The sequence below is a fragment of the Scyliorhinus canicula genome, chromosome 1 (genome assembly GCF_902713615.1).
Source record: "Scyliorhinus canicula chromosome 1, sScyCan1.1, whole genome shotgun sequence".
NCBI lineage: Eukaryota > Metazoa > Chordata > Chondrichthyes > Carcharhiniformes > Scyliorhinidae > Scyliorhinus > Scyliorhinus canicula.
This window is the reverse complement of record NC_052146.1, coordinates 140,767,310-140,786,835: the sequence shown is the minus strand read 5'-3', so window position 1 is coordinate 140,786,835 and position 19,526 is coordinate 140,767,310. Positions and strand designations below refer to the sequence as shown.

At 43.6% G+C, this 19,526-nt stretch overlaps 1 protein-coding gene across 1 annotated transcript; it reads left to right on the top strand.

Annotated features, from left to right (window-relative positions):
• Positions 1-1,263: 1,263 nt before the first annotated feature.
• LOC119977622 (platelet-activating factor receptor-like) lies at positions 1,264-15,119 on the top strand. Its single transcript, XM_038818768.1, has 3 exons — positions 1,264-1,391; positions 8,043-8,152; positions 14,077-15,119. Exons 2-3 carry the CDS (start codon positions 8,106-8,108, stop codon positions 15,098-15,100), a joined length of 1,071 nt encoding a protein of 356 aa, XP_038674696.1. The 5' UTR covers positions 1,264-1,391; positions 8,043-8,105; the 3' UTR covers positions 15,101-15,119.
• Positions 15,120-19,526: the final 4,407 nt, after the last annotated feature.

The window sequence follows — 19,526 nt, the reverse complement described above, 5'->3', positions numbered from 1 at the left end:
CCCCCACCCCCCCCCCCCCCACCCCCCCCCCCCCCCCACCACCCCCCCCCCACCCCAACTTTGCCGGGTCTGTCTCCTCTCCTCCTCCTACCCCCCCCAATGCCGGGTGGTCTGGTCTCTCTCATCCCCCCCCCCCCCCCCCCAAATGCCGGGTCTGTCTCTCTCTCCCCCTCCTCCCCCCCCCCCCCCCCCAAAATGCCGGTCTGTCTCTCTCCTCCTCCTCCCCCCCCCCAAATGCCGGTCTGGTCTCTCTCCTCCTCCCCCCCCCCAAAATGCCGGTCTGTCTCTCTCCTCTTCCCCCCCCCCCCCAAACGCCGGGTCAGTCTCTCTCCTCCTCCTCCCCCCCCCCCCCCCCCAAAAACGCCGGGTCTCACCACTTCCGCAGCTGGTGAAACTGACGCGTATCGCGTCAGTCAGCTGCTGGCCCCTCCGGGAACGGAGAATAGCTGCCTAAAAGAAGGCCCCCACGCCGGAGTCATCTACACCAATTTTGCTCGCCGGAAATCGGCGTTACGACGGTCTGCAGAGAATTTCGCCCATGTTTGTAATAAAATACATTTAAAAACAAAAGAAACTCACAGAATCTCACAGAAGAAGCCTTTGGCCCATCGAATCTGCACTCAAAAGGAGAATTCTAGAGGTTGGAAGGGATTGGTGTGGGAATACTGGCTAGTTTTTAGTTCAGTATTAACCGATCATAACTAACATAGCAACAGACACGGCAACAGATTAACGTGGTAGCTATTTTGCAGGTTACTGCCATAGAACTCAATTCCAGATTCAATCGTTGCCATGTTAAACCATCTTTCTCCATCAGCTTTATCTGACTCCATCGAGGAAGAAGAAGAAGATGGTTCATGTTAACTCTGTCAAGGCAATTTGATTCATTAGAGTTTATTGTTAAGCTGAACTAGCACTGGTGTGAAATTTGTGTTTCTATTCTCTAAATGTAAAATAGATCAAAGCATAGATTGTGATAGGAAGTAGAAAGCCCCGCAGACGACTTATGAATTGAAAAAATTCCACTCACTCACCACAGCATCAAGCAAGTGAAGTGGAGAAGACATGCTTACTATGAGTAATTTACGAGAAGGCTTTGATTAAAGTAATGTATAAAAAAATCGAAACAGATCAGGCATGATCTGAGAAGCTGCAGGGAGTTTCAAAACAAACCACTGGCCAATGAGTGAGAAGGGGTGTGTCTAAGCAACTGTTAAGAGAACTGGGCATTTTCAATCCTGTATTAATTTATTGAGTGTAAATGAACAAACAACTCCACTGGCTACTTGTGTGCAAAATAGGCATATGTCGCTGCAAGGATCCCCTCCAGATTGCTTCTCCAGTACTTTCTGAATTCACAGATGACTGGTTGCCTTGTTTGTTGACTCAGGGTGAGTGGTGAGTGCTTCAGCCTTCGTATCTGTATTTAGAAACAAAGATTGAGTTTGAAAGTGTTCAAGTTTGAATCTTCTCTGCTTTACGAAAGACAAAAATGATTTTCAGCACTATTTTACTTTGCGGTATCAGACGGATTTACTTGGTGTATCGGAAGTTGCACATTTATATCAATGTACATTTGGGAATTTGGAATTAGCTGCACTGCTCATAGAATGATAGAATCCCTGCATTGCTGAAGGAGGCCATTCGGCCCATCGAGGCATCGCTGACCTCTGAAAGAGCACCCTTTCCAGGCTCAGGCCGCCACCCTTTCCCCAGGATCCCACCAAATCCTTTGGACACGAAGGGACAATTTAGCATGGCCAATTATTGTAATTGCAGTTATTTATTCATCCCAGCTTTTTCAGCAGTGTCCGTCCCCCCCTTGCTGAGAGGGGTATGTTGACTCACTCCAGGCAGGTCTCTGTCAATGCCAATCTATAATCACCTCCTGGGACGAAGAGAGTAGATTGGATCCAAGTCAACTGACACTGCTCTCCTCAGGGTGCAGCACCTCATTTGTGCTGGCCCACTCACTCCCCTGCAGACTTGGCTGAAAGTGGGAACACATTGTGTGGGTGAGGTGCCACAAACCCACATCTTACACCCTGTGGTGCAGCACATCCCTTCTGCAATTTAAATTTTGTAAACACACAAAAGCGTTTGCAGAACTGACATGCGGAAAATTGAACAAAAAAACGGAATGAGAAATGTGTCAACAATTTACAAATTGTGTTCTTGTTGTAATTTGTTTGATTATTCAACAAATCGGAAGTGAATACATTGTTTTATCCTTTTCCTCAGCGTGGACGTTGGTTAAGTGCACTGTTGTTTAAAATTTCCCTCTGGTTATTTTGATTGGTTGTCTGTCCTGCCAAGAGCTTAAAAGGGTACTGACCACTTAAAGGAACATTGTCTTCAAATATGATATCCTGTCAGGCATTTGATTTGAGATTTTGTTTTGTACTGAACTAATTTAACCTTGTATTAGTTTAGTGGTAATAAATATAAGTAAAGTGAATCTGAAACTACCTAAACAATATCTGTAGGATCTGCTGAAACATGAATTTACCCCAGCACCACTTTGGTGGGTGTTGAATGACATATTCTAACTGTCGTCCCTCACGATTCATGAAATTAAACAGACTTCCGGAATTTTCCAATGCAGCAACATTGTCCTTTGGTGCTGAGTATTGAAGTCAAAACTAACAGTGGCAAATTTGCAGCTGATGATTTCCATTCTCCCCCCTCAGACAGAGCTCCAAATCTGACACTCTTTTTCTCAATTTAACCATTCACTACAGCTCTTTAATGGCTAAGATAACAGCTAAGGTGTTTAAATGGGATTATCTTCACAAATTAATAAAATAACATATTTCCACTCCTCCCCTACCTGCACCTAATTTTCTCCTTTACTTTCCTGCAGGTGTTTGTTGTAGTTGTAAGTCAGAAAGTTGCAGATTCAAGTCCTATTTCAGGACATGAGCTCCTATAATCTACACTAACAGTCCACTGCCACACAATTGGAGGTGTTAGTATTTGGTTAAGACATTAAACCGTAGTCCTGGCTGCCCTCTCAGGCTGAAGTAAAAGATTCCACAGTCTTATTTTAAGTAGAGCAGGGTGGGGTCACCCCCACGGTCCTGGCCACTTGGATCTATATTCATCCCTCAACTATCAAACAACCATTATGTAATTAGTTTATCTGGTCATTAGCACATTACATTTGTGGGATCCTGCTGTGCGCAAATTGATTGTTGCATTTCCGACATGGTCCCATTGTCAACAAACCAAAAGTACCTTACCAGCTGTAAAAGATGTTTTGACATCCTGGGGTTGTGAAAGATGTTTTACAAATACAAGTCCTTTCCTTTTTTATTTGAATGACAATAATATGAAATGGGTGATTCTGGATAGGCTGCTCATGATATATCGCTCCCATGATATATTGCTCCTCCATTTCCTTTCCATTCAAGTTAACATGTAAACATCTATCAAGAATTGCCTTCACGGGTGGTGTTGGCAGCCCTCTGGTGCAATGCCCAATTGTTTGCGTGCCAACCTAGATACTGAGTGCTGCATATTTCACTATGGAAGTTGACAGAACCAAGTCCTATCTGCCCCTCAATGAATGCCCATTTCTAGCAGAGGACGCTGTGCGGTGATCAGGCTTAGCTGATTGTTTTTGTCATTTGCATATCCTTCTTTGCTTCCGAGCCAATTTGATGGCATTGAGACAAAAGTAGCCCCCTCATGGCCATTTGGCACAAAACCACGAGCTTGTACAGATTGAGAATCTACTCTGGGACTTCACTAATCAATGAAGCTCAATGCAATGCTACATCTCTGCACACTTAGCAAATGGCTTTATTAAGTTCATGATGACTTAGGACATCTGCCGAAAACCCATTGTGAACACTAATCATTGTGATGTGTTTACATTACAATAGATCACGTACCTGCTACACCCTTGACTACTGTGACGTTTTTTTAAGTCAATGTTACAATAAAAAAAGTCTGAATTTGTAGTGCCAGATATGATGAAATCAAAATACTCCAGTCCCAGCATTGTACATCCCTCCCTTCACAGACACAGTATTAATCTTCAACCTTAAAATAATCTTATTAAAATTCTATCTATAATTATCATATAATGTAAGGGCAATACTAATTAGACACACTTCGCCAATTATATTTTAAATTACTTCGTCTCCCTCATTTTGCTTTTGTAGGCTTTCCATGGACCACACACTCTATTGTGTATTGCCAATAGTAAGTGCACAGCAGTATCTGAGATAACTTGCCTTCCAACTTCTCTCTTCCTGTGTGGAAATGATTGGTCTCCACTTAGCACTTTCCCTCAGAGACACAAACCTGCTTTCTCCCCATCTTCATCGAATCAGAGAATCCCTACAGTGCAGAAGGAGGCCATTCGGCCCATCGAAGCTACACCGACCCTCCGAAAGAGCACCCTACCCAGGCCCAAACCCCACACTATCTCGGTATCGCCACCTAGGGCCAATTTAGCACAGTCAATCCAATTAACCAGCACATCTTTGGACATCTCTGGTGCACATATTAGAGTTTGCCTGATTCCTGCCATCTAAGGCAACAAATTCAACTGCTCTTTTAGTCAGGGGAAAATCCCCGAGGTGGGTGACAGGATTCAAAGCTGTTACATAGAGGCTGAAATGGACCTAGAGTGTTTCATCTTAACCACTTAGCCACAACTACCATACAGATGTCATATCAGGTAGATTGTTGAAGTGATTGGCGCCACTGTCGATTTGTTTGTTGTAAGGATGTGCGTCAATGGCATGGGTATTTACACATTTTGTTGGCTTATATTGCTGGCCAAACAAGGAAGTTGTGTATTTTAACTGTGTAATTACTGAGAAAAGGCACAGACTCTGCAGCTGTCAGTATCACAGACATTCAGAAAGTCTGTATTTCTACCCTCACCACGAACCGCAATTCGATACTGGACGTTGGTTCTACATTGGTCTTTTCATATGTGTGGGAAGTAGAGCAGATGGTGTTTGCATGGGCAAGAGCCGGACTAAAACACTTCTTCTTTTGTATTATTATTTTCCAGATTTCAATGTCAGACTAGTCTTATTCATTTTTTGAAGCTTATGTAACCTGAGCAGTTTGTATTAATAATTTGTGCTGTTAAACTGCTTTTTAAAAAAAACATCTACACACGACATGACCAGTTGCCTGAGAGCACATACTTATGCTCCACACCTCTGCAAGTGTCACTGTGCAGTCAGATGATATGAGGTGCACTGATTTCAGAGAGTCAGCCACCCTCGGATTTTGATTCTACCCAGGGAGTTTGGGAGTCAGTTGGGAGCATATGTGATGAGAGAGGAAAGGAGGTGGGAATTTCTTTTTTATATATTTGTTTTTGGGATGCGGGTGTCGTTGGCTGGTCCAGCATTTGTTGCCCATCCCTAATTACCCTTGAACTGAATGGCTTACTGGGCCATTTTAGAGGGGGCAGTGAAGAGTCAACCGCATCGCTGTGTGGGTCTGGAGTCACATGTAGGCCAGACCGGGTAAGGACGGCAGCTTTCCTTCCCGAAAGTACATTAGCGAACCAGATGTTTTTTTTTCCAATAATTGACAATGGTTTTGTGGTCATCGTTATATTTTTAATTGTAGGTTTTTATTGAATTCAAATTTCACCATCTGCCATTTTGGGATTTGAACACAGGACCCCAGAGCATTACCCTGAGTCCTTGGATTACTAATCCAGTGATAATTTCACTGCACCACTACTTAAAAGCAGGCACGGCCTCAGATTTTATTTTACCATGGGACAGTAGCACATGTTAGGAGCAAACAAAAAAATTGTGCTCAAGCCCAGTGTTCAGGAAGTAAGCAATGAGAATGAATAAATAGCTGATGGACTGTTTTATCTTTTCAAAGAGGGGGGAAAAAGCACTACTATTACCAAACTATGTCGCTTCAAACACTACAGGTAGAATCTGCTGACTGAAGAATGGTTAAGTGGTTAGCCTGGGTTCCCAGGCTCACTCACTCATCAGACCTACTACTTTTGGTCTCTTCAGAGAATGCAAGCATTTAATAACTTTTCTTTAGATGCTGATTTTTGTATTTAGAATCTCTTTCAATAAGCATTTCTGCAACTATCAAATTGTTAACACCCAGCATTCTGTCCTTCTCTGACTTTTTAGTGTGAAAATTGAAGGGAGAAAGAGATTAGCATCTTCTGTGTGGTTATGTTCACCAAAGTTCAATATGTGGGGGGTTTCTACAGGATGTCCTATATTGTAAATGTCTGTTACAATTGTGTTCTTATAAATGCATCATTTATCCAGGAGCTGTTACTTCAGTTGTTACTTTAGTTCTGAGTGTGTGTTAACCATGGAGTGACATTGGAAGTTGACAAACCTTTTACCACAGGACTCATTCATTCAGAACACACTGAGTAAGACACATGGTTCAGGCAAAACAAATTATAGCACCATCTTAGATAGTGTTTTGAGTATTAAAAGTGGGCTATGCTATTATCCTAGATCTAAGGCACATGCTCCACACAATGAGAGAGAAGAACAGCTGAGTCAGACCATTGGAATTCTCTGCAGTGGGAATGAGTTGAAAGTGATTTGACTGGGACATTGTGGGATTGATGCATCCTGCTCCTCCTCGCTCCACAGGAATTGATATAAAAAAATCTTTTGTTGCCATCCTGAGTGAAACAGATCTGGCTCCCTCATTTGTTAGGGCCTAATATCCATCTTAGGCTGTGGTGCATGAAATGGGCCAGTTACGATCCCTTGATTTTAACGGAAGGGTAGGGAGCACCCTGGTGCAATTGCACTCTGGCTCAGTCATGGGAAAAGGTACAGGAGCAGTTCTGCTATTTTGTGTTCACAATGGTTTTTGGATTCTTCAGTTAGGATTGTATTCACTGGAGTTCAGAAGAAGGGGAGGCAGGATCTTGTGGAAACTTATAAAATTCTAACAGGACTAGACAGGGTAGATGTAGGAAGAATGTTCCCGATGGCAGGGGAGTCCAGAACCAGCGGTCAGAGCCTAAGGATACGGGGTAGGCCCTTTAGGACTGAGATGATTCAGTGAGTGGTGAGCCTGTGGAATTCATGACCACAGAAGGGGTTAGATATAACTCTTCAGACAAAAGTCGCCAACGGGTATTGGGGAAAGGCTGGAACAGCCTATTGAATTGGATGATTAGCCATGATCATAATGAATGGAGGAGCAGGCTCAAGGGGCCAAATGGCCTACTCCTGCTCCTATTTTCTATGTTTCCAAAGTTTCTCAAGTTTTTACAGAAACTCTTATCAGAAAGTGATATAGTATCAGAAAGTGTATAATGCGAACAGCTGAAGTGTGGTCTGGGGAACACTTGCTATTTTTAACCTCATTAATTCAGTCAATAGGGAGCTGTTGTGGCCCAATGGTAGCATCCCTTTCTCTGGGTCAGAAGCTCTGGGTCCAAGTCCCACTCTGGAATTTAATGATCACACCATTAACCTGGTGTTGTAAGACTTCTTACTGGAATTTGATGGTCATGGAAGGTGCATTCATAATATTCATAGTATCCCAGTAAAGAAAACTGCTTGATTTTCCTTATTTTATATCTTATCGCAATGTCTAGTCCTTGTTAAATAATGCTAGTACAGTTCCAACATTGCCAGTAGTGGAATTCTAATCTCTGTAATATGAAAGCCCCTAAATGCCAGAGGCTTCATTCATGCTCACCTTGTCTTTGAATATTGAAGATTGAAACTATTGCAATCAGAAAACAAGGAAAGAACAAAAAATGGTTTCATCCGCCAAATCTGCTTTGATTAACTTCTTATGATTCATTCAAACACACGCAATTTATTTTTCCAATGCTACAATACATTAAGTATACTAAACTCACCGCTAACAGGATGAATAATCTGGGCAAAACCGAGCTTCAAGCAGACATTCACAAAAATAGCAGTCAGTACCAGCAATGCAGGAAGCGAGATGTGAAAGGAATTGGTTCTATGAAATGTGAGTGGGCAGCTTGTGAATCTGGCACACATTTGCATCAATGTATTAACAACAATGTTCCATTCTCATAGGGTACCACTGACTGTATGCTGTAGAGGAATCGAGCGAACACTCTTAAAGAAGCTACGAACAAAATGGGGTCACAATTGTGGAACGTGACTGAGGAGCCCCCAAATTTGGTGTAAGTTTGCTGTCCGCATTGCTGGTAATTTCTTAGTAATAATAATAACCACTTATTGTCACAAGTAGACTTCAATAAAGTTACTGTGAAAAGCACCTAGTCGCCACATTCCGGCGCCTGTTTGGGTGGCCGATACGGGAATTGAACCCACGCTGCTGGCCTTGTTCTGCATTACAAGCCAGCTGTTTAGCCCACTGTGTTAAACCAGCCCCAGTTAGTGAAAGAGAAAGCGTATACGATATCTGTTCCTCAATAGCCCATTGCACTATTTATGGTTCCTTCGTCGAGGAAGAAATTATATTCAAAAAATCTTTGTTGTCATGCTTTACTGCTGTTAAGCAAACTCTCTACAATCACTCAAACTTTGTCACAAGTTGCAATCCACCCAAACTCTTGATGAATGAGCCAATGTGTTATTCTTTCACCCCTGTGCCATATGATGAAATGTCGGTTGCGGAAGTAAAGCAACATATTCTGTGGGGCGAGTGGCACATCTGGCAGCCAGCAGTGTCTTCTGTTGGAATTGTGCCACTTGCTGTAGGGTTACCGATGGTGGGAAACTATCTCACTGGCTTGATTAAAAATCTGAAACTATCCTGACAGGACAGATAAGCTCTCTGATGATCTCTTCACCATGGCTTCAATGGGCAATAACATCAGCAACAATCGATTGCCACTCATTTGAAACCAAATATGACCAAATGCAAAATATGACTAAGTGAGTGATTCAGACCATGATGTAAAATAATGGAAAGTATTATTTATATCACACTAATTTCCATATTCAAGATTTAACAGGGAATGGGTTGAATGATTCAGTTTTTATTCGCTGAGTTTGTTTGCTCCTACGGAGTGTTTTATGTGTCTTGGAGAAACCTGCCGTGTCCCTAATGGCAGGTTTCAGCGCTGAACTATGCATTTTGATATGAAATCAAGATGCTGACAACTATGTTTGCCTCGGATAGCTGCTTTCATAGGGTTTGAAATCACCATCAACCATTGCGGCAACTTGAACACCGTGCAGTGGGCTGTCAGCAAATTACTCAGTCGATTCTGTGACAGCACTTGCCAATATATTAATGGACAAGATTTTCTGTTTTCTATCAATTTCTCAAAACAGATTGATATGACAAAAATTTATACAGAAATATGAATGTTGAGAATTTTCCGATGGTTGAGAGTAAATGTATTTTGTTAGATATAGAGATGTACAGGATTGCAATATTCAGGGCTTAATCCTCATCTCTGCTGAGTAAACTGATCTGAGCATTATTCCAACTGACCTCAGGATCTACCAGTTAGTGAGGGGAAAGTTTGGAACCTTTGTTGACCAGTAAATGGTAAATGTAAGTCAAAGGTAAAGTCACCATTGTCCCATGTGTCCATAGGCTGCTTTCCCCCATTTGAGGGGAAGAGCTGACTTATGGTGATTTAACCTGAGGATCACCACACCTCAGGCGAGGGGCAAGGTTGAGAAGATGGGGCCTTCCTAATAACCTCAGCCAGTACAGGACCTGAACCCACACTGCTGGCCTTATTCTGCATCACGAGCCAGCTGTCTAGCCAAGTGAGCTGCATCGGCTCCCGATGGGAAATATGGGAACATGGACCAGACGTTTCCTGGGAGCGACTCCTGTTCCATTATTTTAACATTGTGAGCGTGATGGGGCAGGAGAAGCAGCTCCACGGGCATTCCTGGGCTATGTAAAGGAAGTTTCCATTGTACTCATAACAAAGTTACAATAGTGCCGTTTAAAGGACATTCCTGGCCACAGACGCTAGATGAGATCAAAATGAAGACAGCAATGTTGTCCATAGCCTGCTGTCACTCACTTAATGAAAATGAATGTAGAATCCCTACAATGCAGAAGGAGGTCATTCAACCCATTGAGTCAGCACCGACCCTCTGAAAGAGTACGCTATCTAGGCTCACTCCCCCGCCCTATTCCTGTAACTCCACCCAACCTTTGGACACTAAGCGGCAATTTAGCATGGCCAATCCACCTAGTCTGCATAACTTTGGACTGTGGGATGAAATCGGAGCACCCGGGGGAAACCAATGCAGTCACGGGGAGAAGGTGCAAACTGCACACAGTTACCCAAGGTCGTAATCGAACCTAGGCCCCTGGCACTGTGAGGCAGCAATGCTAATATATTGGTGGAATTTCTTTATCCCGAAGATGATGGCCAACTCCTCTTTGTCAATCTGGTAGTAGGCCTCTTCTCAATCAATTAGGCACTTGATGCATAGTTGATGGGCCTTTCTAACCCAGCCTCCATTTTATGTGACAGCCTCAATTCCATAAGGAGATGTAACACTAGTGAGATGATTTCTTTGAAAGGGTTCAAATGGACGAAAAGGCAAGACGATGACAGGGTTTGCTTCACTTGTCTGAGGGCTTCATTTAGCTGTGTCTACCAGCATCATCTCTGGTTTTTTTTAAATAATGCATGTAGAGGTGCCAATATGGTGGACAAATTTGGAATACACCTTTCATAATAATTTACCATCCAAGAAAAGATTTTATCTCTGACACGTTCTTTGGAGCTTGTGCTTCTTTAGTAGCCATAACTTTAACTTCCATCGGTGCAACCCTTGTGCACCTACTCTAAACCCAAACTAAGTCATTTCTTTTGCCTTAAAGGTGCATTTCTTTCTCTTTAATCTTACTCCAGTTTGCTGGAACCTTTTGAAAACCTCCTCTAGGTTGTGGACAAAGCTCCCTCGTGAGAGAGCTGCTGGATTGTTAAGGGGATTGAGAAACTATCCCACCAGCATGAGTCCATGTAGGAGAGGAAGTTAGGAGCAAAAAGGGAAATGTTTCACTCTGGTATACGCTAAAATCACCTGTGAAAAATTGCACACATTCTGCCAATGAGTTTCCATCGGTTAAAATGAATAACTAGCTGAAAAGTTCTCTGAAAATCTGTAAGAAAGTTTATCATTTCTTGAAGGAGAATATAACCATTTCCTCCACAATAATGCACTCTCTGTACCTGAGGGGCAGTAAAAATAAAACTCTTCAGAATTGTACATATCATTTACCAAATGACTCATAAACCTGATGAGACAGAAAACCCCAACACTCTGCCATGAGGCTGACTTATTATATAAATATTATATTGCTATTGTATCTTTTAAAATATGGACATTTAAAAATGAATTGTCAATTTGCGGCCTTCTTGTATGTCGTGTTTGGCACTGAAATGCTATTATGTCTTTCAGAGGGTTCTTAAGCATGGCTTCCCTCATATAAGTCATGTTGTAACTCGTAAAGCTGCCAAATGTTATAGGAACATTGCTGATACCATCTTCAATTATTATCCAAACTTAACAAGTCAGTCACTGGATCTCACTTGTATTGCAGTTACCTCAGAAAGCCTTTGGAATGTTTACACTGATGTACTTGGCTTTGGTGGGTTTTGAGGTCATTGTTCATTTTGGACTGAAAAATACATAAGAACATGGGAATGAGGAACAGAAGCAGGCAATGCAGCCCTTCGAGCCTGCCTCCACCATTCAATCGGATCATGACTGAAATACGAGCCAATAATCCTATACAGCTTACATTCACAATATGCCAGCCAACACTGTACACCATCATCTCATTTTCTTCAGGTAGCACAACCTAAGAAGGCATTGGTGACCATAGGCTGCCATGCATTGACCCAGAGTTATGTTTGGCAAGGCACTGTAGTGGTTTGCCATTGCCTTTTGCACGACCTGGCTGAGGAGGAGTCTCTCCCACTCTTATCAACTGCCATAGGCATATCCAAAATTAAAGTCCACAGCTTGATATCCAACCTGGTCATCATGTGCTGGAATGGGACTCAAACACAGACCTTCTGGTTGTGGCTGGTTTAGCACACTGGTCTAAATCGCTGGCTTTTAAAGCAGACCAAGGCAGGCCAGCAGCACGGTTCGATTCCCGTACCAACCTCCCCGAACAGGTGCCGGAATGTGGCGAATAGGGACTTTTCACAGGAACTTCATTCAAGCCTACACGTGACAATAAGCGATTTTCATTTCATTTTTTCATTTCTGACTTAGAGGCAGGGAAGCAATCCATTTTAAAATGGCGTCCTGATTTCTCGCTACAATGGGGAGTTCCAGCAAGCAAGTTCCCCACTGTAAAAACAAGGGCTATGTGCGGCCTCGGCCGCTCGTTCTCCATTCAGGCCTCTTATTCAATGCGAATAGCATTGAATAGCCATGTGCATGTGGCTAAATGCGCTCACTAGAGGACTTTTGGGAGAAACGCGCCCATCATCTCCCCTAATTTTTATTTCCACTGGATACTGATTCACTCTCATTAGTTTTCTACAAAGTCAAGATCCACCCATGGTGCTGTGTTTATTCATAGGTTATAGATACATGGATATAAGACTCATTTTAAAAACAGAGGAGTGGTTTTAGGTTGACCTTCGGCTGTGTTCAACGAAATCAATCCAACATTTTTGATGCAAACATTTCTGGAACATACAAATTACCTCTCTCCATTCTCCCAAACCAATTGTTAATGTCAACAGCCCTGTTAATTGTTTCATGAGCTACCCCAAATGTAGTTCCAAATAACTGTGTGTCCCTGGGAGCTAATCCGTTATGAATCATAGTTAATGCCATGTATACCAAATGTAATTTTGCAACAAAGTCAATGTATAAATTAGCCAGAGAATTCTTTCTAAATAGGCAAAAAATAGGTCACAAAAAGCACTTGCTTAAATCCTTTGGTGAATGCTCCTTTATAGCACACCTTCCAGCTGAGAGAGACCACTGAATTTGTGATTCCAGTGGGATCATTGAATTTGGTCTGGACTTTGGTTAAGTTGGGATGACATGGAAGCCTTTTAAAAATGGTGGCGGATCCCAATTCTACGATTCCAGATCCTATCGATTTTTGGGAGTGCCTTTTAAGGGCACAAGTTGTTTCGGATCAAAAGTTTGCATCCTTCACTGCTGACCTGGACGGCTCCATTGCAGGGATAGGTATGTCCTAGTCCTTTGAAATTTTCATTGAATCGGGCCAGCTTTTTAAAGAGTCCTGGACACATTGGAGGTGTGGTAAACCATAGTCTGCATGAGGGAACCTTTTGAAAAGTAAATTCAAAAGGTCTTTGATCAACCATGATCATAGGAATAGTGAACCAGGGTACAAGGGCTGAATGGCTCCTCCTGCTCCTATTTTCTATGTTTCCTCATGCCCCCCATGCAAAGGTATGCCTCCAAACAATTTGCATCATTTACATCAATTTGCAAACCCCCCCCCCCCACTGCTGTGTAAAGGTATGTCCCAAACAACTCCCATGACTCCTCATTCACTCATGCCAAGGTATACCCTCTCCAAGCATTCCCTATGGCTCCTCATGTCCCCCCATGCTAGGGTATGTCACTTTCATGTTCATACACCCACTGTACACTGTATAGAAGTAATAAACCATATAGTAACAGTAGGATATGTGAACAAAAACTTTAAAAATAGCAATTTAATCATGAACAAATAGCTTTGACTGGAGCTAAATAGTAGTGCCAATTATCCAGACCCTTTAACGTTTCAATAGCAGAAACTGCAAGCACTTGAAAATTCTATCTTGTATAAAATAACATTGTGAAGGTAACAGCAGAGACCACAGAGCCAGAACTACCAGTCAAGCAATATTTTCTCTGGGGCTCAGGTGTTTCAACAGGCTAATGTGTTTTAAGTCTTATTATCTATTCTATTCCTGGTGAAGAACAAAGACACCCATTAGAGTAGTGAAATATATGTAAATTTCACAATGTTTACTTACATAAGATAAAGAGGATTTATGTAATTAATTTTTCAAGTATTAGCAGAAAACAGCTTTTAGAATGCTGTGTAATTCCTCAGGTGCTTTGACAGATTTTTAATTGAACGTATCCTTATATTTGTTTCATTTTTCTGCAGAGGAACAATGAACTCCAGTGAGAACTACAGCTTGTCAGGCCAAGTAGCCGGGGCCTGTGACATCTGGCATCCTGTTCAGAACTTCATTCTACCGTTCACTTACTTGGTGGTCCTGGTGGTTGGACTCTTTGGGAACTGCATTGCACTGCTGACGTTTCTACGGAATGACAGGAAGGTTAAAAAAGCAATCCGCGTGTATCTGATTAACCTGTCTCTGGCCGACATGCTGTTTATCTTCACTCTACCATTTTGGGTGGTGTATTATTTTAAAGGGGGAGACTGGATCTTCTCAGAAGTCATCTGCCGTTTAGCTGGGGCATTCTACTACATGGCGACATACAGCGCCATCACCTTTATGATCCTGATTAGCGTGAACAGGTACAGCACTGTCCGAATGAGAAAACGGAACATTCCTTTCAATAAGCCGATAGGATCCATTTGCACTTGTGTGGTTGTTTGGATATTTTGGTTTGCATGTTCCATTCCTGTACTGTTGCAACAACAGTCTTTCAAGAAGGGGCTTACCGTCACAAAATGTTTTGAAGAATACTCTGACAGGACACTTTATGTGTATGCATCTTTTACGTTCTTCCTCATATCCTTGCTGATTGTTTTACTCAGCTATGTTTCAATAATGAAAGCTCTTTCATCCCAAAGCAAAGCTTCTCAAGGCATCCATCGAAGGCTGGCTAAATCGATGGTGCTGGGGATGCTGGTGGTGTTTTTGGCCTGCGTGTTACCCTATCATGTTTCGCTAATCCCCTGGGAGATCAGCAAAGTGAACTCCAAAGGGATGCCTGATTGTGGCTCTCCCAAGGCCATAGACATTATACATCAATTGAACATGGCTTTGCTGAGCTTGAACAGCTGCATTGATCCAGTCATCTATTGCTTCTCCGTGAAGAGATTTCGCAAAGAGTTGAAGAAAACATTCAGAAAATTGACGCGCTGTCTGCTAATTCAGGTGCACACATTTGAGGCCTCAGAAATTCATATCAGGTCAACTTCACTCACTACCTCGTAGCCTCAAGTCAGACAGGAAATGGTGGCTCACGTTCAAATCCTACGTCAGCACTCACCACTCTATGAGGCTTGACATACTTTTGGCTGATTGTGAAAACAAAATCAGGCCATCCTTGGATGACTTTCTCCTCAGGTTTTTGCTATGGTAGTGCATCCACCGGGGTTTTGAGCTGCATCCTGCACCAGATGAAGCTTGGCATGACTCAAAGGACGCTTGTGACTGCTGCAATTTGAAATTTCTTACAGAGTGAACTTTCATCTTCAAATTTCAGGAGATGAAAGGTCATGGGGTGGGGAGTGCAGCCAAGTTCCCAACATACCCCATTGCCACGAGGAGGCCTGTGCCAGGAGCAGCAAAGATGAAAACTTTGAAGTGTTGCCTCCATGAAAAGATGCTTGAGAAATGCTTTGGTGAAGTGAGATTTTCTGGACAGTTTTAGTGTAATGAAGTCAAATGGAAGTAAGGCAGAACATGTCTTGATGCAATGTTATTTCACTGAGCCATGTGTTGGGAAGTATGTGGGGAAGTGTTGAGATCTTTCCTCTACACTTCTAGCAACCTGCAGCTAATGTGGGAATTTGTTTTGCTGACCATGCAGACTGACAAGTGTTCCATTCACCACAATGTTCAAAGGAGAAGTGAGATACAATACATTACACTTGGGAGGGGGTGGTGTAGTGGTATTGACCCAGGTAATGCGTTGGGCCCAATAGATGGTGACATTTTAATTCAATACAAATCAGGAATTAAAAGTCTAATGATGACCATGAAACCATTGTCGATTGTCGTAAGAACCCATCTGGTTCTCTAATGTCTGTTAGGGAAGGAAGTCTGCCATGCTTACGTGTGACTCCAGACACATAGCAATGCGGTTGACTCCTAATTTCTCTCTTAAATGCCCTCTAAAATGGCTGAGCAAACCACTCAAAAGGCAATTAGGGATGGGCAATAAATGCTCTCTTCGCCCTTGGGCACGGCATGGTGGCACTGCTGCTTCACAGCGGCAGGGAGCCAGGTTTGATTCTGACCTTGAGTGACTGTGGCTGTGGAGTTTGTACATTCTCCCCATGTTTTCTCCCGCAATCCAAAGATGTGCGGGTTAGGTAGATTGGCCATGCTAAATTGCCCCTTAGTTTCCTTAGATTAGGTATAGTTACCGGGGTGAGGGGGGTGGGGGGGGGGGGGGGGGGGGGGGGGAGTGGGTCTAGGTAGGGTACTCTTTCAGAGGGTCGCTGCAGACTCGATGGGCCAAATGCCCCCCCCCCTCTACACTGTAGGAATTCTATAATTCGACGTCCAGACATGAATGAACTGCAACCAAGCCTGGTTATTTTGCTACTTTAAAAACTAAGTTTTTGACCTTAATTTAAATATTTTTTTTATAGAAGAAACACTCCATATTTTTTATACTTTCGTACTTCATAAAATATTTATAATACTTTTGTTTGTATCCTTTTCAGCCCTGACAGTGGCTTTGCTTAATTACAGCACTGGGGAAATTAACACCAGAATTCCACCTTCCATCATATTTGTTTTCATGAGAACAATATTAAGTTTTAATGATTATGTGGGTAATGTATATAAATGAATGCTGGCACACAAAGTGCAAAATAAATTTGCTATTATTTATAGAAGAAAAGACTGACAGAATCAAAGAATTATTTGATGTTTCAAATCATTACTGGCGGTTTCTTCCAAATCCACCACACAGTCTAATTCCGCTTCGATGCTCATTCACCATATATCTTCATATTTATGAAGCACCTAGCTTTCGCAATCTGTGAAATATTACCCATTGTGCAAAGACTTTTATTTCCTTATGTTTCATTCATTTATTTACATGAAAATCATAGAATCTTACATGAGAGAAGGATTCCATTCTGCCCACTGCCTCTGTGCTGATCAGAAAGGAACAATTCAGCCTAATCTCGCTTTTCTAGCTCTTAGCCAATAGCCCTGTAGGTTACAGCACTTTAGCGCAGATACAAGTACTTCCTAAATAAAATCGGGGCTACTTCCTCAATGTTCTTTCAGACAGTAAGTTCTTTTCAAATTTGTGTGCTCAATCATTGGAAATTATCTATCACTACTTAACATACCATAACTAACAATCCTGAATACCTCTTTCAGGTCCTCCTTATTACCTCCGGTTCGGTGAAAAATCTCCAACTCCGCTCAACTCTCCTCATCGCTGTACTTCCTGAAAACACCTCATGAATCTAAATTGCACCTTTTCCTTTGCTTTCACACCTGGGATATTGTGTGCGGTTTTGCCCTCCTTATCTGAGGAAGTATACCCTTGTTATGGAGGGAGTGCAGTGAAGGCTTACCAGACTGATTCTTGTGATGGCGGGACTGACGTACAAGGAGAGATTGAGTCGGGTAGGATTATATTCACTGGAATTTAGAAGAATGAGGAGGGGGAGGGGGGATCTCACACAAACCTATAAATTTATAACAGGGCGAGACAGGGTAGATGCAGGAGGGATGTTCCCAATGGCGGGGGAGTCCTGAACCAGGGGTAAACCATTTAGGACTGAGATGAAGAGAAATTTCTTCACACAGAGAGTGGTGAACCTGTGAAATTCTCAATCACAGAAAGAAGTTGAAGCCAAAACATTGTGGGTGAGTTTCTCCGTCGGCCACAATGGAATCAGGTAAGGTAATTGTGCGGAGAATCGGTCTTGAAGCCAAAAGTGTGGCCAGCGCTGGGCGCCCACCAGAATGTCATGCCCCAGTGCCTTGACAGCGCATCAATGCCGGTTAGTCCGCACGTACAATAAACGGCGTTCGCATATCATTAGCGCGCCTGACATGGTGTTTTCTGGGGCCTCCGCAATGCTCAACCTCCACCGGGGGGAATTATCGACGGCGTGTTTCATTTGTGGTTTCAAAAATCGGGACTCTGGCCGATGAGGGAGAGAGAGGAGGTAGGACATACAGAGGCACGGCCATGGGCTACTGGTCCTTCCCTTGGTAGGGCTGGCTGGGAGGTTGGGGGGGGGGCATTTGCCAGGCCCAGGAGGGGGGGTGAACCCCGTGTGACTGTGTTGTCCAGACACAGACCACCATTGCCACGACCTGCAAGGCAGCCATCTTGCTGCGCTTCCCACTGACAACCCTTCATGGCCCGTGGTTGTGCATAATGACACCAGGTGTATGGGTGCACCCACCTCACTACCTGCAGCGCCCTATGCCTCACCCTCCACCCCAGTACAGCCGCATTTCATTCCCATGCCCCAGAGCAACAGAAGCCACCCGGTGAGGATGGAGAGCCAGCCGTCCAATAGCCGAGGAGGAGGTGGGAAGGAGGCACCACATGAGGCTTCATATGTACCGGCAGCGCCTGTCATTCACAGACCTGCCGGATCAGTCAGGTCGCCAATGTCTCCGGCTGAGCAGGGGGACAGAGCAACATATCTGTCAGATCATGGCGTACCAGGCACCACAGGGGTATAGGGTAGGACACCCTCTCCAGGTTGCCAGCAAGATGACGGTCGCCCTGAAATGAAATGAAAAATGAAAATCGCTTATTGTCACGAGTAGGCTTCAATGAAGTAACTGTGAAAACCCCTAGTTGCCACATTCCGGCGCCTATTCGGGGAGGCTGTTACGGGAATCAAACCGTGCTGTTGGCCTGCCTTGGTCTTCTTTCAAAGCCAGCTATTTAGCCCAGTATGCTAAACAGCCACTTTACGCCATGGGGTCCTTCCAGGCTCCGAGTGGGGACCTGTCTGGAACCTCACAGACCTTGGTGCACAGGTGCACCTGCACCATGATGCCCCGTTATTTTTATTTGTTCATGGGGCGTGGACATCGCTGGCTGTGCTAGCATTTATTGCCCATCCCTAATTGCCCTTGAGGGACAGGTAAGAGTCAACCACATTGCTGTGGGTCTGGAGTCACATGTAGGCCAGACCAGGTAAGGATGACAGATTTTCTTCTCTAAAGGACATTAGTGAACCAGATGGGATAATAATTTCATGGTCAGCGTCAGACTTTTAATTCAAGATTTTTATTGAATTCAAATTTCACGATCTACAGTGCTGGGCTTTGAACCTGGGTCCCCAGAACATTACTCTGGGTCTCTGGTTTATTAGTCCAGTGACAATACCACTCTGCCAATGCCTCCTTACAATATATCAATTTTAATGTGGACCAAGCCCACCAGGATGCCTGGGCAGTGGGATTCGTCGTCATCACCGAGATGCCCCAGGTTCAGGGGGCGATCGATGAGCTGCATATCCTCCTACGAGCACCAGTCCATGACAGGACGGTCTTCACAGGCTGAAAGAGGTTTGACTCGATGAACGTGCAGCTGGTGTGTGACCATGAGATGCACATCATTCACATCCATGCCCGATACCTGGGCAGTGTGCATGATGTCTTCATCCTGGCACACTTGAAGCGCATACCTGGGTGAGGG

What these genes read in the sequence shown, in the direction of transcription:
- LOC119977622 (XM_038818768.1), top strand. Translation starts at nt 8,106, where the DNA reads ATGGGGTCACAATTGTGGAACGTGACTGAGGAGCCCCCAAATTTGGT. An exon ending in GAGGAGCCCCCAAATTTGGT is followed by an intron (nt 8,153 to 14,076) that starts GTAAGTTTGCTG and finishes ATTTTTCTGCAG; the next exon opens with AGGAACAATGAACTCCAGTG.